General features: G+C 38.5%; 1 protein-coding gene across 2 annotated transcripts; it reads left to right on the plus strand.

Annotated features, from left to right (window-relative positions):
- The first annotated feature begins 1,474 nt into the window (after positions 1-1,474).
- Positions 1,475-16,485, plus strand: LOC101857763 (evolutionarily conserved signaling intermediate in Toll pathway, mitochondrial). 2 transcript variants are annotated; one of them, XM_005090978.3, is made up of 9 exons: positions 1,475-1,691; positions 5,115-5,283; positions 6,163-6,325; positions 7,857-7,963; positions 8,720-8,879; positions 9,672-9,783; positions 11,569-11,792; positions 15,233-15,467; positions 16,076-16,485. In XM_005090978.3, the coding sequence occupies exons 2-9, from the start codon at positions 5,132-5,134 to the stop codon at positions 16,345-16,347; spliced, it is 1,425 nt and encodes a 474-aa protein (XP_005091035.1). In that variant the 5' UTR covers positions 1,475-1,691; positions 5,115-5,131; the 3' UTR covers positions 16,348-16,485. The 2 variants fall into 2 exon arrangements, with proteins under 2 accessions (XP_005091035.1, XP_005091036.1); XM_005090979.3 differs by having other exon boundaries at positions 1,505-1,605.
- Positions 16,486-19,983: the final 3,498 nt, after the last annotated feature.

The raw sequence follows: 19,983 nt of genomic DNA on the forward strand, positions 1-19,983 counted from the left end.
AGACCAATCACGACTGACAATATCAAGGTTCTTTTGGAAATGTCTCCGGTTAGGAAAACAGCAGCTTTCTGATGGAGCTTTTTTTTAATGAGGATACTCCGCCTTGTAAGAAATTAGTACGTCTTCATCTTTTCAGTTGATAAGTAATGGTGTGTTATCATAACGATATAGATGCCGGTTACCCATTCACTCGACTGACTAAAGATGTAGTTGTCAGTGTGCAGCAATTGGCCAAAAAAACAAAACACACACAATCTAGTATCAACTTCATTCAGCCTGCAAACAGCCAACTTTTCCCTTTAGCCTATAAATAATATACGCTTAAGCATATTTGTGTAGCTTCTATGAGAAGGCCCTTTTAGTTTTTAGAGTGTGTATGCTAAGTATGCATGTACGTGTGTCTCTACATGTATGTGGGGGGGGGGGGGGGGTAGTACGTGTGTGTTTGTGTGTTTGCGTATGCCTGTTGTGTGCACGTTTGTGTGAGTGTGTGTGTGTGGGGGGGGGGGGGGGTCACGGTACTACTTTGAGTTTTTTCGGGTGTGCGCATTAGTATGAGTATGTGTATTTGAATCGGCATCAAATTTAAGTTTAAGCCTGTCGATTGAACAAAAAAGGATTTTGTAAACCATTCATTGTTGACCCCAAACAAGGGATAGTCTTAAAAACAAGTCGTGTCATAGTTGATATTAAATTCCTTCCTCGCGTTTATCATTGTGTTTTGTGTTTGTTCATAAAGATTTAACTTTCCTGGTAGTGGTGATTAAACTTGCTAAGCGATTATTCACCCGAGTGTTCTAATAAAGTTCTAGCCTACACGTATAGGCATTTAGATTCTATATGGAATGCGTTTCCAGATTTAGCTTTCGTGACACAAGAAAAACATTTAGATATGGTTGGTCTACTATACTTCGTGAATAAAGTGCACTATTTGGTAGCCTGGAGATCAATCTTCGAAAATCCTTGGTTGTTCTCTCTTTTCTCCTTTAACTGGTTAGGTACTAGGTGGGCAAATTAAGAGACTCATATATAAGTCTTAAGGCAGTGGCATTGTTAAATACTTTGCTGAAGCCAATGAACGTTAAGAATAGCTCCATGGCTGGTTCATTTATTTTTCACTCAACATCTGAAATATAAGCAGCTCATCGCTTGCTATATTATGCTGTTGCTTCTAAAGAAGAACCCATGGTAGCCTGCTGACTGCTGATATTCTTTCTATTTTGCATGATTTGAGCGGAAGGCCTATTCGCAAGTATGAGAGCGATCAGAGTCTTGCTGGTATGATTTAGGCCTAGGAGCCTAAAGGTCCTATAATTTTCACATGCGCTTGTGCTACCGCTCATATGAAAAAACACACCCAAAAAAATTAATTAATAAATAAAAGATGTTTCATTTTCCTGGGGTTGCCGGTAGACCTCTTCCTTAAGCTAGACGATAGTTTGATTTGCTATTTTTTCTCAACCATGCCATCTTTTTGAAATGTCATATGAAATTATAAGAATATACGGGCAAATTCTACGAAACGAAGAATATTGCGGAATGGCTGCTGCTGCATGTATCATGAAATCTAATTTCTGAGTTTTTACAAAGGACTGGGAATATTTTGTGAGATTTACTTTTATTAACAACCAACGATTATCATGATTATGAGAAGGTAACCTGCGGGTGAAACGTAATTTGAAGGTACCCAGGTAGGTCTATATATACGCGATTAACAAGTTAAACAAGGCGTTTGTTTGTTGGCCTACCAGCAAAGGTCGAAGTAATGAAAATTGAATTTGATACTGAAGTAAAAGCGAAAGTAGATCTAGATCTAGATTCTAGATCTAGAATCTAGATTTATCTAGAAGTTGATCTGCATATATATATCTAGATCTAGAAATAATTTCTAGATCTAGATCTAGTAGTGGAAGTTCTACTAAAATGAAAGCTTTAAAACTAAAAATAGGATAGTGTTTATTACAGATACTATGAAGTATAGTGATCTAAAATTAGATCTATATTATATACTTTAGCAGGTTAAATTCCCAAAGTCTACTAGATCTAATCCCCGACTCAGACCTTCAAAACTTTGAACTGGGGCTAAAAATGTGCTAACCACTGTAATTTTGTCATGAACAGATGGTATAACAGTGGTTTTCGGTCTTCCATTGTGATTTTGGAAGGAAGAAGCTAGCCGTACTTAATGACGGCTAGACTGGCAGTCTAGCCGTACTTTTATTCTTAATATGATGGCTAGACTGATCATTTTAAAAAAATAGGCCTACTGAATTGTAAATATAAATTTTTAGTGTGTAGTACCTCCTAAAGTATTTGTATTTGAGACGAAACCAGGTGCCTTAATGACAGTGCATGTATTTAAAACCTCCTGTTTTCTAATGTCAGTAGGGCCTCTAAGATAAGTACTGTTAGGCCAGTCTAGCCGTAGTAACGGCTAGACTTCTTGGCTTGCTGTACTTAAGTACATGTAGACAGCCAGGCTAGCCGTACGTAAGGACGGCTAGACTGTACTTAATATTGATGGCTGAATTGTAAATGAAATTTTTAGTTTACAATGCCTAAAGTATTTGTATTTCAGACAAAACCAAAAGGTGCCTTACTGACTTGCATGTATTTGAACCTGAATAATTACTAGATCTAGATCTAATGAGACCTGTGTACTTAACAGGCTTGAGTCGATAGGGCCAAATGTAGATCTAAGTTCGGCTAGACTGCCAGTGAGTATTATATAATCTTGATTAGATAGATCATGTTTTAAAGTGGTCGCTCGTTACGGAAAAGGGAATAAAATCAATTGAAGAATTTAACGTGCTATGGTATAAGATCACCACTATTATAGATCCACCCTACGGTAAGATACTGCAGCTGCCTCTTTTCCTCTCTAAAAAGAACGTGCCAGTGGCGTAAAATATGCCACGCCCCCAGCAAGCGTGTGACTGAGCCCTGATGGCTTGGACTAGGGCTTGTTGAATAGAGTAGAGTATGAGAGCATCCTAGTTAATCCTACTCTAAGAACCATTTTAATCTACATCTAAATAATTTATAATTATGTCTATCTAATAAACTAAAGTATTGATCAACATATTCCACTCATTTATCAAGATCTAACATTATAAAAAGAAAAACATTAGGTTTAAAAATAGTCTCACTTTGGTAACGAGTGATAAGATCCGAGGATAGTGTAGCGGTACCGGGTGCATAGGCTCACGATCTCTACTAAATCCTGATCTAGGCCTAGACATTGACTATCATGAAATCTAGGCCGAAAATCTATCCAATGCAATATTAATATTATTGATAGTATTGATGAGATAGTATTGATAACAGGATCTCTTGGAGTTGAGTATGCATTATTAGAAATAAAAAAATAGTGTCAATTAGTATTAGATACACACCAGAGAACGCTGCAACAGAAGAGAGAAAGAGAGAGGCGGGGAGGAGAGAGAAATATGCTATTACTCTTAAAACGACAAACATGCACACAGAGTGATAGATGAGTGGGTGACTGAGTGAGTGAGTGAGAGAGAGAGAGAATACAAAGAATACAACATATATACATGTCTTATTGACTCGATTTCAAACTAACCAGTTTTTCTTTTGTCAGTTGCTCTCTCTTTTCTAACGGCTCACGCTCTCCTATCCCTGACAATCGAGTGAAAGTTTGCCACACACATTCCCCAGTGACACAGTCACCTATGCACCCATTGGACCTTTGTTCGGTGATTTCAGTTTTCCTCGACTACACGGCCATATATCCAGCTCATAGACGGAATAAAATAATATATATTATAATATGCTTGAGGTGCTGTGTGTGCCCCTGAGATTTAAGAGATATAAATCAAGTTGAACCACTTTTAAGGCAACTTTTTATTCGGATGAAAATTAGTTAGAAAAAATTTGGGGGTGAAACAGTTTCGTCCCCGCCGTCCAGAAGAATTTTAGAATAAAGAGATGGAAAACAAAGTTCTCCTCGTTTGATGAATGGTTCTCAAAATGCCGTTGCTCACCGTGAGTATAGAAAAATCGTCACTGTTGAGCTCTTATAAATTGCTTGCTTTTGGGTAGTAAAGAAGTGGAAGCAGCCTTAGTCCCACCCAAATCTTGGTCAGCCCACCACCACTGGATGGTTGTGGTGGTGGTTGTTGTGGTATGAAGATGATTTGATGATGATGTGATGGTGGCAGTGATGATGATAAAATGTGCAGAAGCTGTCAGGACATAATGGTACACGTATTGATTGCTTTTAGTGTTGTGAATGTTACTTGATTAAATAAAATGTGTGTGTGTGTGCGTGCGTGTATGCATGCGTACATGTGTGGTGAGAGAGAATTGAATTGAATTTGACTTTATTGACTTTTGAGACCAATGGCCCATACATCATAACAAGTTACAAATTAAATGCAAAATACTGGTCAATCTCTCTGTGTTGTTCTAAAGAACAAATTACATAATTACATACACCACAGAAAACATATAGATATAAAACATATCACATCTAGTATAATCTAGATTTACACCTAATGGAATGGACCCACACACGACAAAGTACAGCATTGGTCATAGTCATGGATGCATTATGATGCAGGTTGTAAACAAAGCTTACAGGCTGGACTCTGATCTCTCTAGTTTAGCTCTAATCTAGACTCTAGATTAAAAATTCAATTTCACATTGTCTTGCATGCTGGCCACTTGGTGGCGTTGGGGGGTCGATGTGCCTCACAAAATTGGGCCAGCGCAACATCTTACCATAGGCTATACTGTCTTAATATAATTACTACTGTTATTATATGTTAGATATACTGGTGAGTGTGCTACCAATGGTGCTTGTTACATAGATCTAATCATGATGATAATTCCCCTGTAATCTGAGTGATAGAAGGAAAAGAAAAAAATGAAATCTGTGTATCTTTTACAAGTCTACAATTTCACTAGTACAGTAGTCTCAATAGATCTAGATAGTTTAAAATAAATTGTCTTTCTGATTGTAAATTTTTTTTATCATGAAAATCATGATGTTGTAAGATCTTTTTGTGGTCTAGATCTAAGTCAGAACAGGTAATTAGCTACTTTTATATATATATAATGCTTTCAGCCCTGTCTTTTTGTCTTTTCAGCTGTTCTACTGGCTCCAATGTATTCCCCAATAACTGCACTAGTTCGGCGCCAGCTAAATTTCAACGAACTGTCTCTATGTCTTTCTGTGTGTCGAAAATATGCTTCCAAAAGTAAATATTCCTACAGAAAACTGATAGAATCGACTCCGCCGTCTCGGCAAACGTACAGGTATGGTATTGTATTTTGGGTCGTTTGCATTCGTAATCTTAGCGTTCAACAGCTCTGTTTTTACAATGAACAATGAATATTCAGAGGAATCCGCTTAAACTGAAATCTGGGGAACTGCTGGAATTATTTTTGTTTAGAGAGTTGGTCATATACAAAACAAAAAAAACATTAGGAATTTTATTTGCTTTCGGTTTTCTGCTCCTAAAAACTTTTGTATTGACCATATTCAGTTCTAGAAAGCTCTACTGAATATGAATGAGCTTTCAGCCTGGCTTGTCACGAGACGGTAAAGCCCCTCCTGATGACTAAGTTTCGATGCAGAAGTTCACCCTGTAAAGACTTCTCTGTTGACATCCACCCCTTGGCGCTCATATGACCTTATGCAGTTGCGAGCGCCGTAAAACCCTCTACTATAAAAAAAAAAAGAAAGAAGTAGCTGTTTGTGTCTTCTTCTATGAGGAGATAGACTTCAAAGGATGTACACCATACAATAAGCATTATAATAAAAGACAAGTGTTTTGATTTTAGTGGTTTATTTGCTGATATTTAAAAGCATTTTTTAATTTTGATAAATATGCTTTTAAGAAAGTGGTAATTGTGTTTATAGTTTTGAAAGAAAGTTCTATTTCTCATAGATTTACATAGATTTAAAAAAAGTAAAATTGCATCATTCTTTGTAATAGGAAAATTTAGAGTGTTATTTCATACTTTCCTTTTTCAGCCATATCGACATAAGACCATATAATGTGGCAAAAGAACTTCATATCATGTACTCATTATATTATTATTTGTTGTTACTGATTACAGTGTTTCTCTCCTTTTTTTTGTTTTGTTTTTTTGAAAAAAACACTTACCCAAAATTCTGTATTAAAATTTCAGCTGCATTCGTGGGCTGCATGTGAGTTTAAGGCCCAGTCAGAAGGAGGTACCATCTCAGAAAAATGAACTTCAAGAGCAGAAACAAGAACCTGAACTTGTAGCAAAAGAGGCAAAAGATTTGGAAGTTAAGCTCCGTGTTCCTGCTCCGCGGTCACAACAAGAGGTAATGCCAGGTTTAGTAAAAGAAGATAAGAGGTTTATTCCACCTCTGTTTTCTGGATGTATCGGTTAGGGCAGAAAGTCAGAATGGACTGTGTACGCTCATTAATTGGTAGTCTGTATTATTGAACTTAAACCTTGTGGGTGGTTGGCGAGTGCTTTGATGTGGTTTGCTTCTTTTTTCCTATCAATCATCTATCGTCTTTATCTCCCTTCCTTCTTTTTTATGTTTGTTACTCTCTTGTAACACCTCTAATCTTCGGCACTTATATGACCTTATTGTGTTGCAAGTGCCGTAAAACACTAAAACTAAAAAAACTTAAACCATTGCCTAATAAGATTCCTTAAACAATTAATCGAGAATTCTGTAATGGATCTGATGTTTCGTTTTGATTTCTTTGATTTAGACCCAAATTATATGTGCAGACTTTGTTTTTATCGGTATTTTCTCATTATATTTGATGTTGATGATACAGCAATGAAAGTTATTTATAACGAAATCGTAGTTTAAATGAAAGCAGTACAATAAGAAGATGTGTTACTAGATCAAACATTGATTGCATCGTGTATACATTTACTGTTGGTACTGGTCTTTTTCTTCCCATCACACCCTCGAAATGCTATTGTTTTGTAAATGTCACTATATGATTCAAAAATTGAAGTCTCTAATTGCTCATTCAAGCTAAAGTTTTCACGCAAATGAAAAAGGAGTACCAAAAATGTCAAACCAGATTCGATTTCATGTCAAAGTATATTTTAAGGATTTTTATTATTGTGATGTGAATTTAGCTTTGCATAAATTGAACTTGTGGAATGGCACAGAATAATGCATATAAACGTGTATGGACAAAAAGTATTCTTATTTTTTCATCCCTTACCTTTTCTTTGTGAAAGGGCAGATAGTTTTTATTATGTTTTTGGCAGATATAAATTTGTGACTTGGGGATCAGGAAAGGAAAACAGAGCTCAGCACTTCAATATTTCTCAAACATTGTACTGGTTTGACTGCAGTGTCAGGCCCGACTGCCCTATCTTTGAACCAGTGTGCTGGGTCCTTGTGGAACGAGCAGTGAAGTGTGGCAACAAAGTGAAATAGAGTACTGTGTGAGAGAGTTCGTTCCTCCTTTTCTGATGGAGCTACCCTATGCAGATCTAAGATAGAAAGGGGGGTTACTGCAACAAGTGCAGGATCTGGATTAGATGAGTTAGGCTTAAATTAAATCTACTTTTATTTTTGCTGTCTTTTTGTGACTTAAATTAAATCTACTTTTATTTCTGCTGTCTTTTTGTGGCTTAAATTAAATCTACTTTTATTTTTGCTGTCTTTTTGTGACTTGTATGGCGCAACTACTAAGGATAAAATAGCAAAAGTGTGTTATTTATACTGCTAATACTAATATATAAAACAACTAACTTAAATATATATATATATATATATATATATAGTTATCCAAGAGTTGATCCTCGTGGTCTTCCCTGCTTTCCTCTTTCTAATAACAATTTTTTTTTTTTTTTTAATTTTCTGGACAACATAGGAGTGGAAAAGCAGCATACCTGACCATGACCCTGGACGAATCACAGGAGTCGGTGAGAAGTTGGAACGCAAGGCACTCTCTATCTTTGATGATGAAGCCAATACCAGGTACCGTTGTTGTTTTGGATGTCAGTTTTTATCAGCTGCTGGTCAGGGTAAAGCTTACTGCATCAACTCTAGACTAGCTTTGAGATGGCTTTATTCCTGGACCAGCTCAAGTGGTGGTTTTGGAAATGTGAATGGGAATAAATGACTAAATTACTTATAGTAACGCCGCACCTTGATGATTGTGTATGGGTGTGTTTGTTTGGGCGATGTATATCAATGTCATTGAATGTTGTCACTTGCATTCTCATTTCGTATACCCATGGGTCTGTAAGGCTTGATGGTTAATGTATATGTGATTTGATGGCCATAGGCTATGATCAGACTGTCATGTTGTATGCAGAGGCCTAGGAGAGTGCCAGAGAGACAACTAGGCACTACTTTTTTTTTCCGCACTACTTTTCCTTTTGCAGTCAAAGGGCGAGAGTACTTCGGTGATCTTAAGTGATCATCCTTCCTCCAATTCAAGAGCTTGATTTCACTGGGCACTAGCTAGATGTATCTCTTTAGTTGAAAGGACAGCCCTGTGATGTTACACCCAAGTAACTCTTCTAATCTTCAGCATTTGTATGACCCAATTATGTTGCAGGTGCCATAAAACTCTTACTAAAACTTTTTTTTTAAAAGCTTTTAAGAAATGTGAGTACTGTCAGTGAAGATAAGGTTAATACATAATTACTTTCTCCTTTTTTTGTACTTTCTTCATTTAGCACTGTATTTAAATTTAATTTAATCTTGTTTACCATCAATCTGTTTTAGGGGTCGGAATAAAGAGGCATTTCTCGTGGCTGTGTCAAAATACATCTCCAAAGAGACCTTATACAGGAGAGGGGCTGTGGAATTTGTGTACGCCGGTCTGCAAGAGATGAAAACTTTTGGTGTTGTCCGAGACCTGGCCTCTTATAAGGCTTTGCTGCAGGTTTGGCTTTAAATTATAAGATGTTACTAAAGTTCTTTTCATTGTCATATAATATGCATATTAACATTCCTTGCTATTGCATCTATAAAAATAGAAAGAAGTGTTTTCATATGTGAGGTGTGCTGAGAAAATGAGATACTTCTAGCAATCCACAAATGGAGATTCAGGCCTGAAATAGACCCATAAAATTTGCAGATGCCATTTTCTCCAAGTTAAACATATTTCTTATCATTTCACATAATAGATTGCACAAACCAAAAATATAATAAATTTGACATGTATATCTGTGTCCATAGGGCTGAAATTGGAACATTAATTCATTTTGTCAATAAGTATCACATATTATTGTGAACTCGGATGGGCAGAATCACACATGTTAATTTTTTGTGTTGATAGCTGTAAATAAGAAATGAGGCAATATTTCCCTGGGGCTTGTCTTTACCGGTAAAATTTTCAGTGTGCCTGTCATCTTAAGAATTCTCTACTTTATTGCAAGCCAGTTTATTGCAGTTTTAAAAAACTGGGGACCTGATACAGTTCCTACATTTAATTTTTTCTTATATTTTCACTTTGATGCATGTGATGGGAAACCATCAACCATCTTTTTTAGAAACTTTGGCTTTTTTGCAATGGAGCATTGTTTGAAGGGAAATAACTTACTGTCTTTCGAAGAAACATCCTCCTTTTTATCATTTTTATTATTTTTGCTCCCTGACAATGTGTCAAAGGAAATAAACGTAAATCTTGTGAGGAAGCACTCTTTCTTTTGTATGTGTTTTTTTTTCGACACAGGCTTTTCCAAAAGGCAAGATGATCCCTCGCAATGCATGGCAAGTTGAGTTCATGCATTACCCCCGACAACAACAGTGTGCCATTGACATGTTGGAACAGATGGAAGTTAATGGTAGGTTAATGTTTGTTTTGTGGAAACAGAAAGAAAAAGCTTAACTTGTCTCTTTTCTTTGTTTTAGCTATCCAATGTAGTTTGAGACTTAATTTTTTTTTTCTGATTCAAAAATAGTGTCTTCACATCATAAAAATAATTTTTAAAATGTTATGTTCCGTTGTCACAACTTTGTCCATCCACTAGTGCAAATCTTTAGACTCTTTTGACTCTGGCCTTTTTTTCCAAAGCACAATTTCTAAACACTGATTAGCATCTAAAAGTTTTACAAGACTCTTCAAAACAAGTTTGTATTCATTGGGGCATCAGGAATGTTATTCAACAGGGGCTCTGTTATTAGATTTATAGATAAGTAGGTAGCGTAAACACGGCCTCGCGGGCACTCGCGGCCTTCCGACCGCGTGGTATCAGGGTAATTCCGATCGCTGTTTCTTTGCTCTTTCGCTATAAAACACCAAACGCCGTACATCTTGTAAAAGTTCAGCTTTTCCTCGTTACAATGGTGTAGGTTGTTTATATGTTCGATTATTAGGAGCTGGAGAATCGCTGACGAAAGCAAAGCCCCTCGCGGTCGGAATGCGTGGTCGGCCGGCTCAAAAATTGACACGCGTGCATTCAAATGCTTCACAGAACGAGCGATGATTAAATACCGTCTTTTCATTGGCGGAGAACTGTAGAGCTCTAAACGGGGTTTTCCGTGGTATATATTTGGCCTTTGGCGTTTAAATAGAAAGCTTTTAAAAATGCTGTCAAAATGTTTAAAGATCACTTTTTTAACAAAATATGTAAAATACTGGCTTGAAAAAAGTATTAATGGAAAGATCAGTTTATTTTCTATTAGAATAAAGTAATCAACTTGGAATTCTTTTACATCAATCCTTCCGCGAGACTCTGAAAGCATGTGACCCCTGCACGCGGGGTACACTACAGTAAAGAGCTGACTCGCTCGCCGCGGGGGTTCGGAGCGGCGCCGAGCGGGTCAACCAACGCTCTGTATTTTTGTCGAAATAACGACAGATCATCGTGTTTGAAGTGATAAAATACTGATTTGTAATGATCTCACAGTCTTGAAAAAAATTAGGCTCCATATATTTGTTATAGTGTGTGTACTCTGTTAATGTGGAGATGTTTAGTGCGCTTGGTACTCTTTTATTGTCTGTCAAACATGGGGTTGCGGCCAGTGACTGACTTTATCAAATTTGATCAAATTTGAAACAACTACAATTTTCTTAAAAATTGACTGAGAGGTTAAAGAATGGTACCAAAATGTTCAGTGGATATAGGCCTTTCAAATGGAACAGATAAATCTGGCATACAGCTACTTTAAAAATTTAGTTTCTGGTACCCAAGATAAGGTAGACTTTCCTAATGTAAGTGGGGTCCTGGATTAAGTGAATTAAGCTGGCTTGACAATAATAATTGTTGTAATAGGCGCTGTTCTGTTATGACTATATTTGAGCTATGATTGTTCCCATTTTACTTTCTGTGGCGTTACACATGTTGCAAATTAGGCCTATGATGAATGAAAGGAAATGTCAGTTGCATTGAGTAGAAATAAAGGATTGATGTTCTGCGCTTTGTTATGTTGTTGCATGTCTCTTCAGATGTTGCATATAAGAAACATACTTTAGTCATGATAAATTTTTAACCTGATCATCTACAGATGCCAGAAGACCATAGGCAATTTATGATGGAAGTCATGGCCAGTCTCAGTTGAAAGAGAAAAATTTGATAGTCAAAAATTGTTAAGCCCACAGGTTGTTTTTTTTTATTCCACTTTTGCAGCTGTAATTCCCGATGATGAGTTTGGTGTGTTGCTGAAGGATCGTTTTGGAAATGAGGCTCATGCCACTCGGAAGTACAGACGCATCATGTACTGGCTGCCAAAGTTCAAGAATATGAACCCTTATCCTGTGCCTTTTGACCTGCCAGAGAATGATGAAGAACTGGCACTGATAGCACTACGCAGAATGTGTGTCGATAAAGAGACTCGTTATACAGTTTGGAAGGTAAGGTATTTTTTCTGCATGTTTAATTTTGAAAGATTCAGTACTGCTTAAAACTGAATGCTTGTTTGACATTATACAGGGTTCCCGCTGCCTCCTTGAATTCAAGGAGTCCTTGAAAACTGCTTGAATTTACATTCAAGGAAAAAATCTCCTTGAAAACTCCTTGAATTTGCATTCAAGGAAAAATCTCCTTGAAAACTCCTTGAATTTTGCCAGATCGGACAGGAACACAGGGTGACTGCCAGGCCCCAGGAACTGGAATTGCCCAGGAATTTGAAAAAAATCGCAGAGACCCGGAATGCAACGGGAATTTGAAGAAGTCTGTAAATTGCCCCGTGAAAAACACGGGAAAGTACATAAAAGTTCTTGAATATTTGAAATCCAAATCCGATAACGTACTTGTGTTCATTTTTGCCGGTCGCGATTGTGATATAATATTCTTTCGGTCTTTCCCGGCTTGAGAGTACGTTACACGCGCACAAGCGGTTATGGCGGCAACAAGTGGAAGTGTTATGTGTGATACTGAAGCTCGATCGGGAAAATCAAGATCTACTTACGCTTTCGTTACCACCCAGAAATTTGCTGGTGGGGCCTATAGTAGTCTGATAACCCACATTTGTTCTGCATTACAAACGCTGTGTCGCCATGAAAATAAATCGTTTGTCCTGTGCTGTCACTTGTAAAAAAAAAAAAAAAGAAAGAAAAAGAAAGTTATACAAGCTTCTTGTCGGGCTCGCCATCGTAACCGGTCTTTGAACCTGTGCGTTTTCGTCACATCGTGAATATCGGCGATGGTTGAGGTCACCAAAGTTCATTCAAAGTCTGAGCGCTGCGAAGTATAGGACTCCGGAATGGGGGGATTATTGATTTTTTTTTTAAGACGCACGCGGGGGAGGGGCGGGGGTGGGGTTGAAGGCAACGCCGGATTATAAAAACTGAACTTTGAAGCAGATTTTACTTTTCAGAATTTTGATTACTACTAGATCTAGATCTCTAGAGGTCTCTGCTAAGCGCACATTGGTGCAGTTCTTGTTTGGAATCTGGATTTGTCACACTCAAACCTTGTAAGCCGTGTTTTTTTAACTAGCCGTGTTTTTTCACTAAAGGGTTCCCGTTTCATTGGGTAGGTGATAGTAAATTATATGAATAGTATATTCTATATTTTAGCTTTCTGTTCAAGATTCGCAGATTTTCAGTTTCACTGCAATCTTGCCATCCCACAGTTCTTACACCTCTCAATCTGAATAGGTCTACTTGAGCCATTCATGTTATTACTCTACTGTGAGTTAGAGCAAACTTGACACCCAAACTGGTTCTTGGCAGTGGATATTCTGGTTCTAGGCCTTTTCTTAGGCTCAAAGCAAGATTAATTTTTTTTAATAGTTTATTTAGGCGAATATGATGAGGGGAAAATGTAATAAATAAGTAAGAACAGACTGAAATACCTAAGTCACACAGTATCCCAGTGCCGCACTGACATGTTGTTGACTGGATATAATGTACCTACATACGTGAGTGCGCACGTGTGTGTGTATATATATTATATAATATATAAACGGAGCATGCACTGTCACTGTTATGTAACATGCCCCTGGAGAATGGATGAGCCCTCCCCCCTGGAAAATTGAGAAGCCGGGTTGGCAGTCACTCTGGGAACAGTTTTTGTAGGAAAATCGAAACAATGATAATTATGATTCCTTTCGGACAAGTGTAGGCCTATCGAAAATAGGCTTTCGTCTTGAATTTCTTGCCCAAATCTCCTTGACTTAAAAAAATTTCTCCTTGAAACCTCCTTGAATTTGGTGGGAAGTTCATGGCAGGAACCCTGATTATACATACATACATATATATATATATATGAATATATATAGATCACTAGGAATCAAGTCTGAACCTATTTACCAATTATTTCCAACCACTCCAGATCCTAGCCAGTTTGTTGTTTACTTCTGACGCCTCTGTCAATGTTGACCAGACCCTATATGTAGCTACTCAACAGCTGTAAGTATCACAACATGATGCTGAGCTGCTGGGTCGATACTTAAATGTGGTCGCTAGTTCTTGCTTTTGATATTCTTTAAAAAATACAGGCCACAAATGAAACTCACTGACACCCTTTAAATTTCTTTTGTTGGTGAAAGCGGAGATGACTAGTGAGAGACATTTCACTCGTCAGCTGGCCCCTCTTCGCATCATGTTATTTAGGCGAGATCGGTGACGCAGCGCCTCAAAACTATGTCATGCCGTACATTTCATAGTCAGTTCCTCTCAAAGTCACTTCCCCTTGTTATTTCCTCTATAGTTAATACCGGGGACAGAGGGAAGAGCGAAGAGTCATCTCAGTTAATACGTCGGAAGTAGTGGTATGTGGTGAAGTTGATCAATAAATTTAATAAATTCATCAAATTTATGCTCCAAGGAAGGGGAAGGAGGAGGAGAAGAAGAAGAAAAAGAAGGAGAAGAAGAAGAGGAGGAGGAGAAGGAGGAGGACAGGAAGAGGAAAAAGGAGGAGGAGGAGAAGAAAAAGAAGAAGAAGAGGAGAAGGAGAAGAACAAGAACAAGAAGAAAATGACGAAGAAAAAGGAGTAGAAGTAGAAGAATAGAAAAGATTTTGTGTATTGTTCGCACTAATGCAATGAGATGTGGCCAGGAATAAGGAAAGGGGATGTGACCAAGACAGGCCAATAATTATACCGACCGAGAGGAAACAGGCAGTACGGCATGTTTTGAATTTTTCCTCAAAATCTTTACTAGAATTACTAGAATGTTCTAACTCCATCTTTCATGCGTGGGTGTGGGTATGATGTGATGGTAAAGAAAGAGATATCGTGTCAAAAACCCATTCAGACAAACCCCTTTGCTTAATTTACTATGAAAACAATACGGTGAATCATCGGTTGTGAGGAACAGACTATTAGTTGTATGGTGTGAAACTTTCACCGGATGCCTGACCCCAATCTGGCCTGAATCGAGGAGTGGTGCGTCTCTACTTTTTTTGTCTCCTGTGAAAGTAAAGTAAAGCCCCCCCCCCCCCCCCCCCCATTTTGAACTGCTTGTGAGCAGTATGCAGGTCCTACAGTGGGATTTGCAGCTGCTATGTCTTGCAAGAACAGGAAACCCGGGCTAGTGACTGTCCTTGTGCACAGAGACGTGAGGGCGGATTATAAGATAAGAGATAAGATAATACTTTATTATCTATCCCAGAGGGAAATTTTTCTTGACTGTACAGGACCGTAAAAACACATGCCGGTATACATAAAAAATAGAAATTATATATTACTCTCATCAAAATTCAATATGAAAAGAGAAGTAAAGCAGACAAAAAGTACTTTCACATCAGATACATCATCAATCAACCACGTGAGGGAATTTAATTACAAGACCTCTGGTATTAGCATTATACCCAACCTTTTTTACCCTTTTGTTTTCTGTTCCCTCAGACTGCGGAAGAAGAGTTGGAGTGCGAGGAGGACACGTTTGTGGCCAGCGCCCAGAGCCCCACCCAGCAGGAGCTGCTGCGCAAACACAAGAGCGAGCAACCCGTGTTTGTGGAGGGGCCGTACCCCGTGTACCTGCGCACCCACAGGCTGCAGTACTTCCTGCTCCGGGCCGAGCCCAACATCAACGCTCTCATGAAACAGATGCAACTTGAAAAGGAGGCAGAAAATGATGAAAGTATGAGCGCAGATTTTTTCACTCTTGAATTTTTAAAAATAATTCCTCTGATATAAGTAAACTGTGAAGTAGGTACCAGAAACTAAATGTTCAAAGTAGTTGTATGCCAAATTTATCAGTTCCATTTGAAAGGCCTATATCCACTGAGCATTTTGGTACCATTCTTTAACCTCTCAGTCAATTTTAAAGAAAATGGTAGTTGTTTAAAATTTGATCAAATTTGTTAAAGTCAGACACTGGCTGCAACCCCATGTTTGACAGACAATAAAAGAGTACCAAGAGCACTAAACATCTCCACATTAACAGAGTACAATCACTATAACAAATATATGGAGCCTAATTTTTTTCAAGACTGTGAGATCATTACAAATCAGTACTTTATCGCCTCAAACACGATGATATGTCGTTATTTCTGTAATGACACTGTCCAAAAAGTCCACCTGTCTGAGACAGCCACTTTTCTCCTCAACAATAGGTGAACGTCTTGGGCAGTTTTTACTGAATACATATATTCAAATGTCAGGTCTTAAAAGCTTCTAATTCTAAAACAGAATGTTTCTTTTCTTCTAGCTTTCCTTCAACAGACATGATTATTTCTCCTCTTTCAGACTTGTTCGAGTGGACCAACTTCTTTGAGGAGGAAGATTGTCGGGAGCTGCAGCCAGTGCTGAGCGTGCATGAGCAGGAAGACAGCACGGTTCTGGCCCTGGCCGTCACGGGCAGCTCCAGCAAGACCAGCCTGGTGTCCTGGGTGAGACTGCTGCAGAGGAGCAACCCGTCGCTGGCCAGGACGCCCGTGCTCTTCAAGCTCTTGTCTTCCGACAGAGAGTTAGAGGTCATAGGGGATAACAGAGCGTTTAAGGACTTTGATTCGTCTTAGAGGGAAGACTGATGTGTTTTGGGTATATATGTGTGTGATACAAGCGTTTAAAGACTTTGTGAGTGGTTGGCGGGAGCTCTGGTGTGGTTTGCTTCTTTTTTCTTATCAAACATCTTTCGTCCTTATCTATGCTCCTTCTTTTTTGTGTTTGTTACTCTCTTGTAACACTTCTAATCTTTGGCACTCATATGACCTTATTGTGTTGCAAGTGCAGTAAAACACTTACTAAAACTAAAAGAAGACTGTTTGATGTGTTTTTGGGTGTATGTATAAGAACAACTTCAACTAGCGTTGAAGGACTTTGATTCATCTTAATCTTAGAGGGAAGACTGTTTGATGTCTTGTGTGTATGTGTGCGGTTTGAGAACTACGACTGAACCTGCTCCAGTGACCACCTAGACTGTCCAAGACAACCACCTGTACAAACAACTTCTCACTTCCCCCCTTGCATTTTTTCTTTATTATGATTTTTATGACTCTGTCCAAGAGGACCGCCTGTCTGAGGTGACCACTTTTCTCCTCGACAATCCGTGGTCGTCTTAGACAGGTTCTACTGCATTTAGTTTTAATTCAGAAAAAGGCAATGATGACAGTGGGTCAGGCATACTCTCTGTAAAGACTTCAGAAATATTTGTTGAGTAAAATGATGAGACTTGGACTGACATGGGGTGTGTTCGAGGAGGAGGTCGAGGACAGTAAACAATAAATAAAAATAACAAATTTTACTTTTATATATATATATATATGTAGCATATTTCCACTGAGAAAATGTTTAATGCGCTTTATGATAAAACAAAGAACGTATAAACCGTATGGTTCCTTAAAGTACCCAATGGGGTTTACAATACAATAATACAAAGAACACATGCACCATGTGGTGAGATAGTGATATTTGGATGGATTGTTTTAGTAACCTTTGCTCCTTACGGGGTGGAGTAATGAAGGCTGATGATGTTTGTGTGTGTGTGTATGATATATATATGGTATGATAAGGATGACTGTGTTGAGGGGTAGACTTTGACAAATCGGTGTAATTTATTAACACTCGGCCATACTTTGCTAATGAGATTTGTGTACATACAGTACATCATGTGTGTCATGAGTACAAGGATGGTGATGTGTGTTTGTCTACTGCTGTCCTGTTTGACAATACCAGGACAAACGTTCTATGGCAGATGTCGCAATGAGCTTAAATTCTGTCATGAAATGTATATTGTGCATATAAAGTAGTTTATTGAAGATGTTTATTGATATACATCTGGAAAATATTATTTTGTGGATTGGGATGAACTTATGGGATTTTTTTTTTCATAACAGAACTCAGCTTATATATTGTCTGACATGTTCGTATCTGATAATTAATCCCATGAGTGTGAGGAGAAATTCAAAACTGACATTAAAATTTGTGCCCTGGAGATATATGAGTGGACTCCTATGTTCTTCATCTTTTTTTTTTTTCCGTCTTTTGATATGCTCTACCCCTTCAATTTCTACATTCTTTCTTCATCATCTCACAAATACTCACATAATGCTATATATATATATGAGTTCTTTCAGTCAGACCATGTGCACTAAAGCATGGGAATCATAACATTGAAAGCTTGGTTTTAGTTTGGGGTGGGTGGGGGGGGTGTCATGTATTTGTTATTGAATTGTGCCAGATGTCTTCGAGTTCTGTTTTAAATTTATAAGGATGCTGAACTTTTCGTCCGGTCAGGTGGATGTACAGTCCATGCCGGCTTTAAGCATGATCATAGGGAGAAAGCTTAAGCGTGCTTAAGTGCGAAGTAGACATAATCCAGAGATTTTCATGTAGAAAATTCCCCGTGCTATTTCCCTTTGTTTGTAACTAGGCCTATAGCGGTCGCGCAAAAGCGTGCACTGTTATTTAAACACCCGCCATGGTAGTTTTTGTTCGCTTGTTTGTTTTGGGAAATGAAAACTTAATTTAGACGGCCAGTCACGACACAGCACACTAGGCCTACTGTAACACACTGCCTGTGCGTACCACTGCCCGCTGTGCCACTCATACCACCGCCTTCATCCCACCTCGCGCGTGATACACAATCAGGATTAAGGATAGCGAGGGTCAAAGGTGAAATCGCAGCCAGCCTCCCTTTCTCGTCTCCCCGACTCTCTTTGTATTTTTTTTTTTGGTCGTGTGTAGCTTTGCCCTAGGCCTAGGCTAGATCTTATGTCCGCGCGCACTGTGCATCTCTCTGCCTTCCTCTCCACCCGTGTGAGTGTGTGTGTGTCCATCACTTGCGTTCTTTGTGTTTCTCTTGACACACTCCACTGCTGCGGTGCAAACTGAGTTCGAACTTCGATGGATGATCATGAAAATATTAACTGTCTTGTAAATGAAGCGTGCTTGAAGCCGAAGTTACCATGCTTAAAGGCGTGTAATTTATATAGCAAATATTCGGTAAGAGCCGTTTAGCGTGCTTGAGTCCGAAACGTGCTTAAGGCCGGCGTGCTTAAAGCCGGCAGACTGTACCAGGTAGCAACTCTCCTCAGAAAGAGCTTAGAGTCATTTATATATATATTTTATATATATATAATCTAAATTTTGCTGCATTAACTGCTGTATTGTTATCAGATACTTTCATATCTCATTAGTGCAGCATCGGCAGTCTACCAGTTAGGCAACCAGACTCGTAATCGTGAGATTGCAGGTTCTGGGATTCAAAGCTCAGCTCGGCCAGACACTGTGTCTTTGGTTAAGACTTTACATTAATTCTTTCCATTTTGCTCAGTCCTATCAGATTAATTGAAAGTTCCACCTCTTCAAAAATAAACTTAGGTGTTGCAAGGGGCATTAAACCGACACAATTTCACATTTTCCTATCTCATACATAAACCACTGGTTTAAGAAGTGTTTATTTTGGTTTTATGATTTTAATTCAGCGAGCCCCCACAGGGCAATGCCACTGACTGAAGTGTCTTTTGGCCGTTCCTAAAGGAAGGGGGGTGAGTATGAACATCTTCATATGCACAGTAAAATTGTAAATGGGCTGAATTATCAACAATGTCATGCTCAAGCTGTACTGGAACAACATAGGGGGAATTGCTCCTTTTTTTTCCCTCATCCTTACTATTACAGTAATACTGTCGTCATTTTCCTCTACTTCTTTTGTATGTTTGTCACTCTCTTGTAAACTGCTATTTCCGTGGTGCCTTGATAGTCAAAGCAGACTGTGCTGTTAAGGCTAGAAAGGTGAGTAGAGTAAGCCTGAGTCCCTGTTTGGACTTTTCAGTTGACATTCACCCCTTGGCGCTCATATGACCTTATGCAGTTGTGAGCACTGTAAAACCTTACTAAAACTAATTCAACAAGTACCTTCTTTCACAAATGCCACCTACAGTCTAGTAGTAGTTGCTGCATGTGGCCAGCAGCTCCTGATTCTATCAATCAATGCTATGTTCATCAACACTGGACTTAAAACAACTCCCTTATATGCTCTTGGCACACAGGCTAATTGTGGGTGGTGTGGTTTGCTCCTTCTTTCCTATCAAACATCTATCTATCGTCCTTATCTCCCCTCCTTCTTTTTTATGTTTGTTACTCTCTTGTAACACATAATCTATTCTTCGGCACTTATATGACCTTATTGTGTTGCAAGTGCCGTAAAACTC

This window comes from Aplysia californica, unplaced genomic scaffold (genome assembly GCF_000002075.1).
Source record: "Aplysia californica isolate F4 #8 unplaced genomic scaffold, AplCal3.0 scaffold00024, whole genome shotgun sequence".
In the NCBI taxonomy this organism is placed as follows: Eukaryota; Metazoa; Mollusca; class Gastropoda; order Aplysiida; family Aplysiidae; genus Aplysia; species Aplysia californica.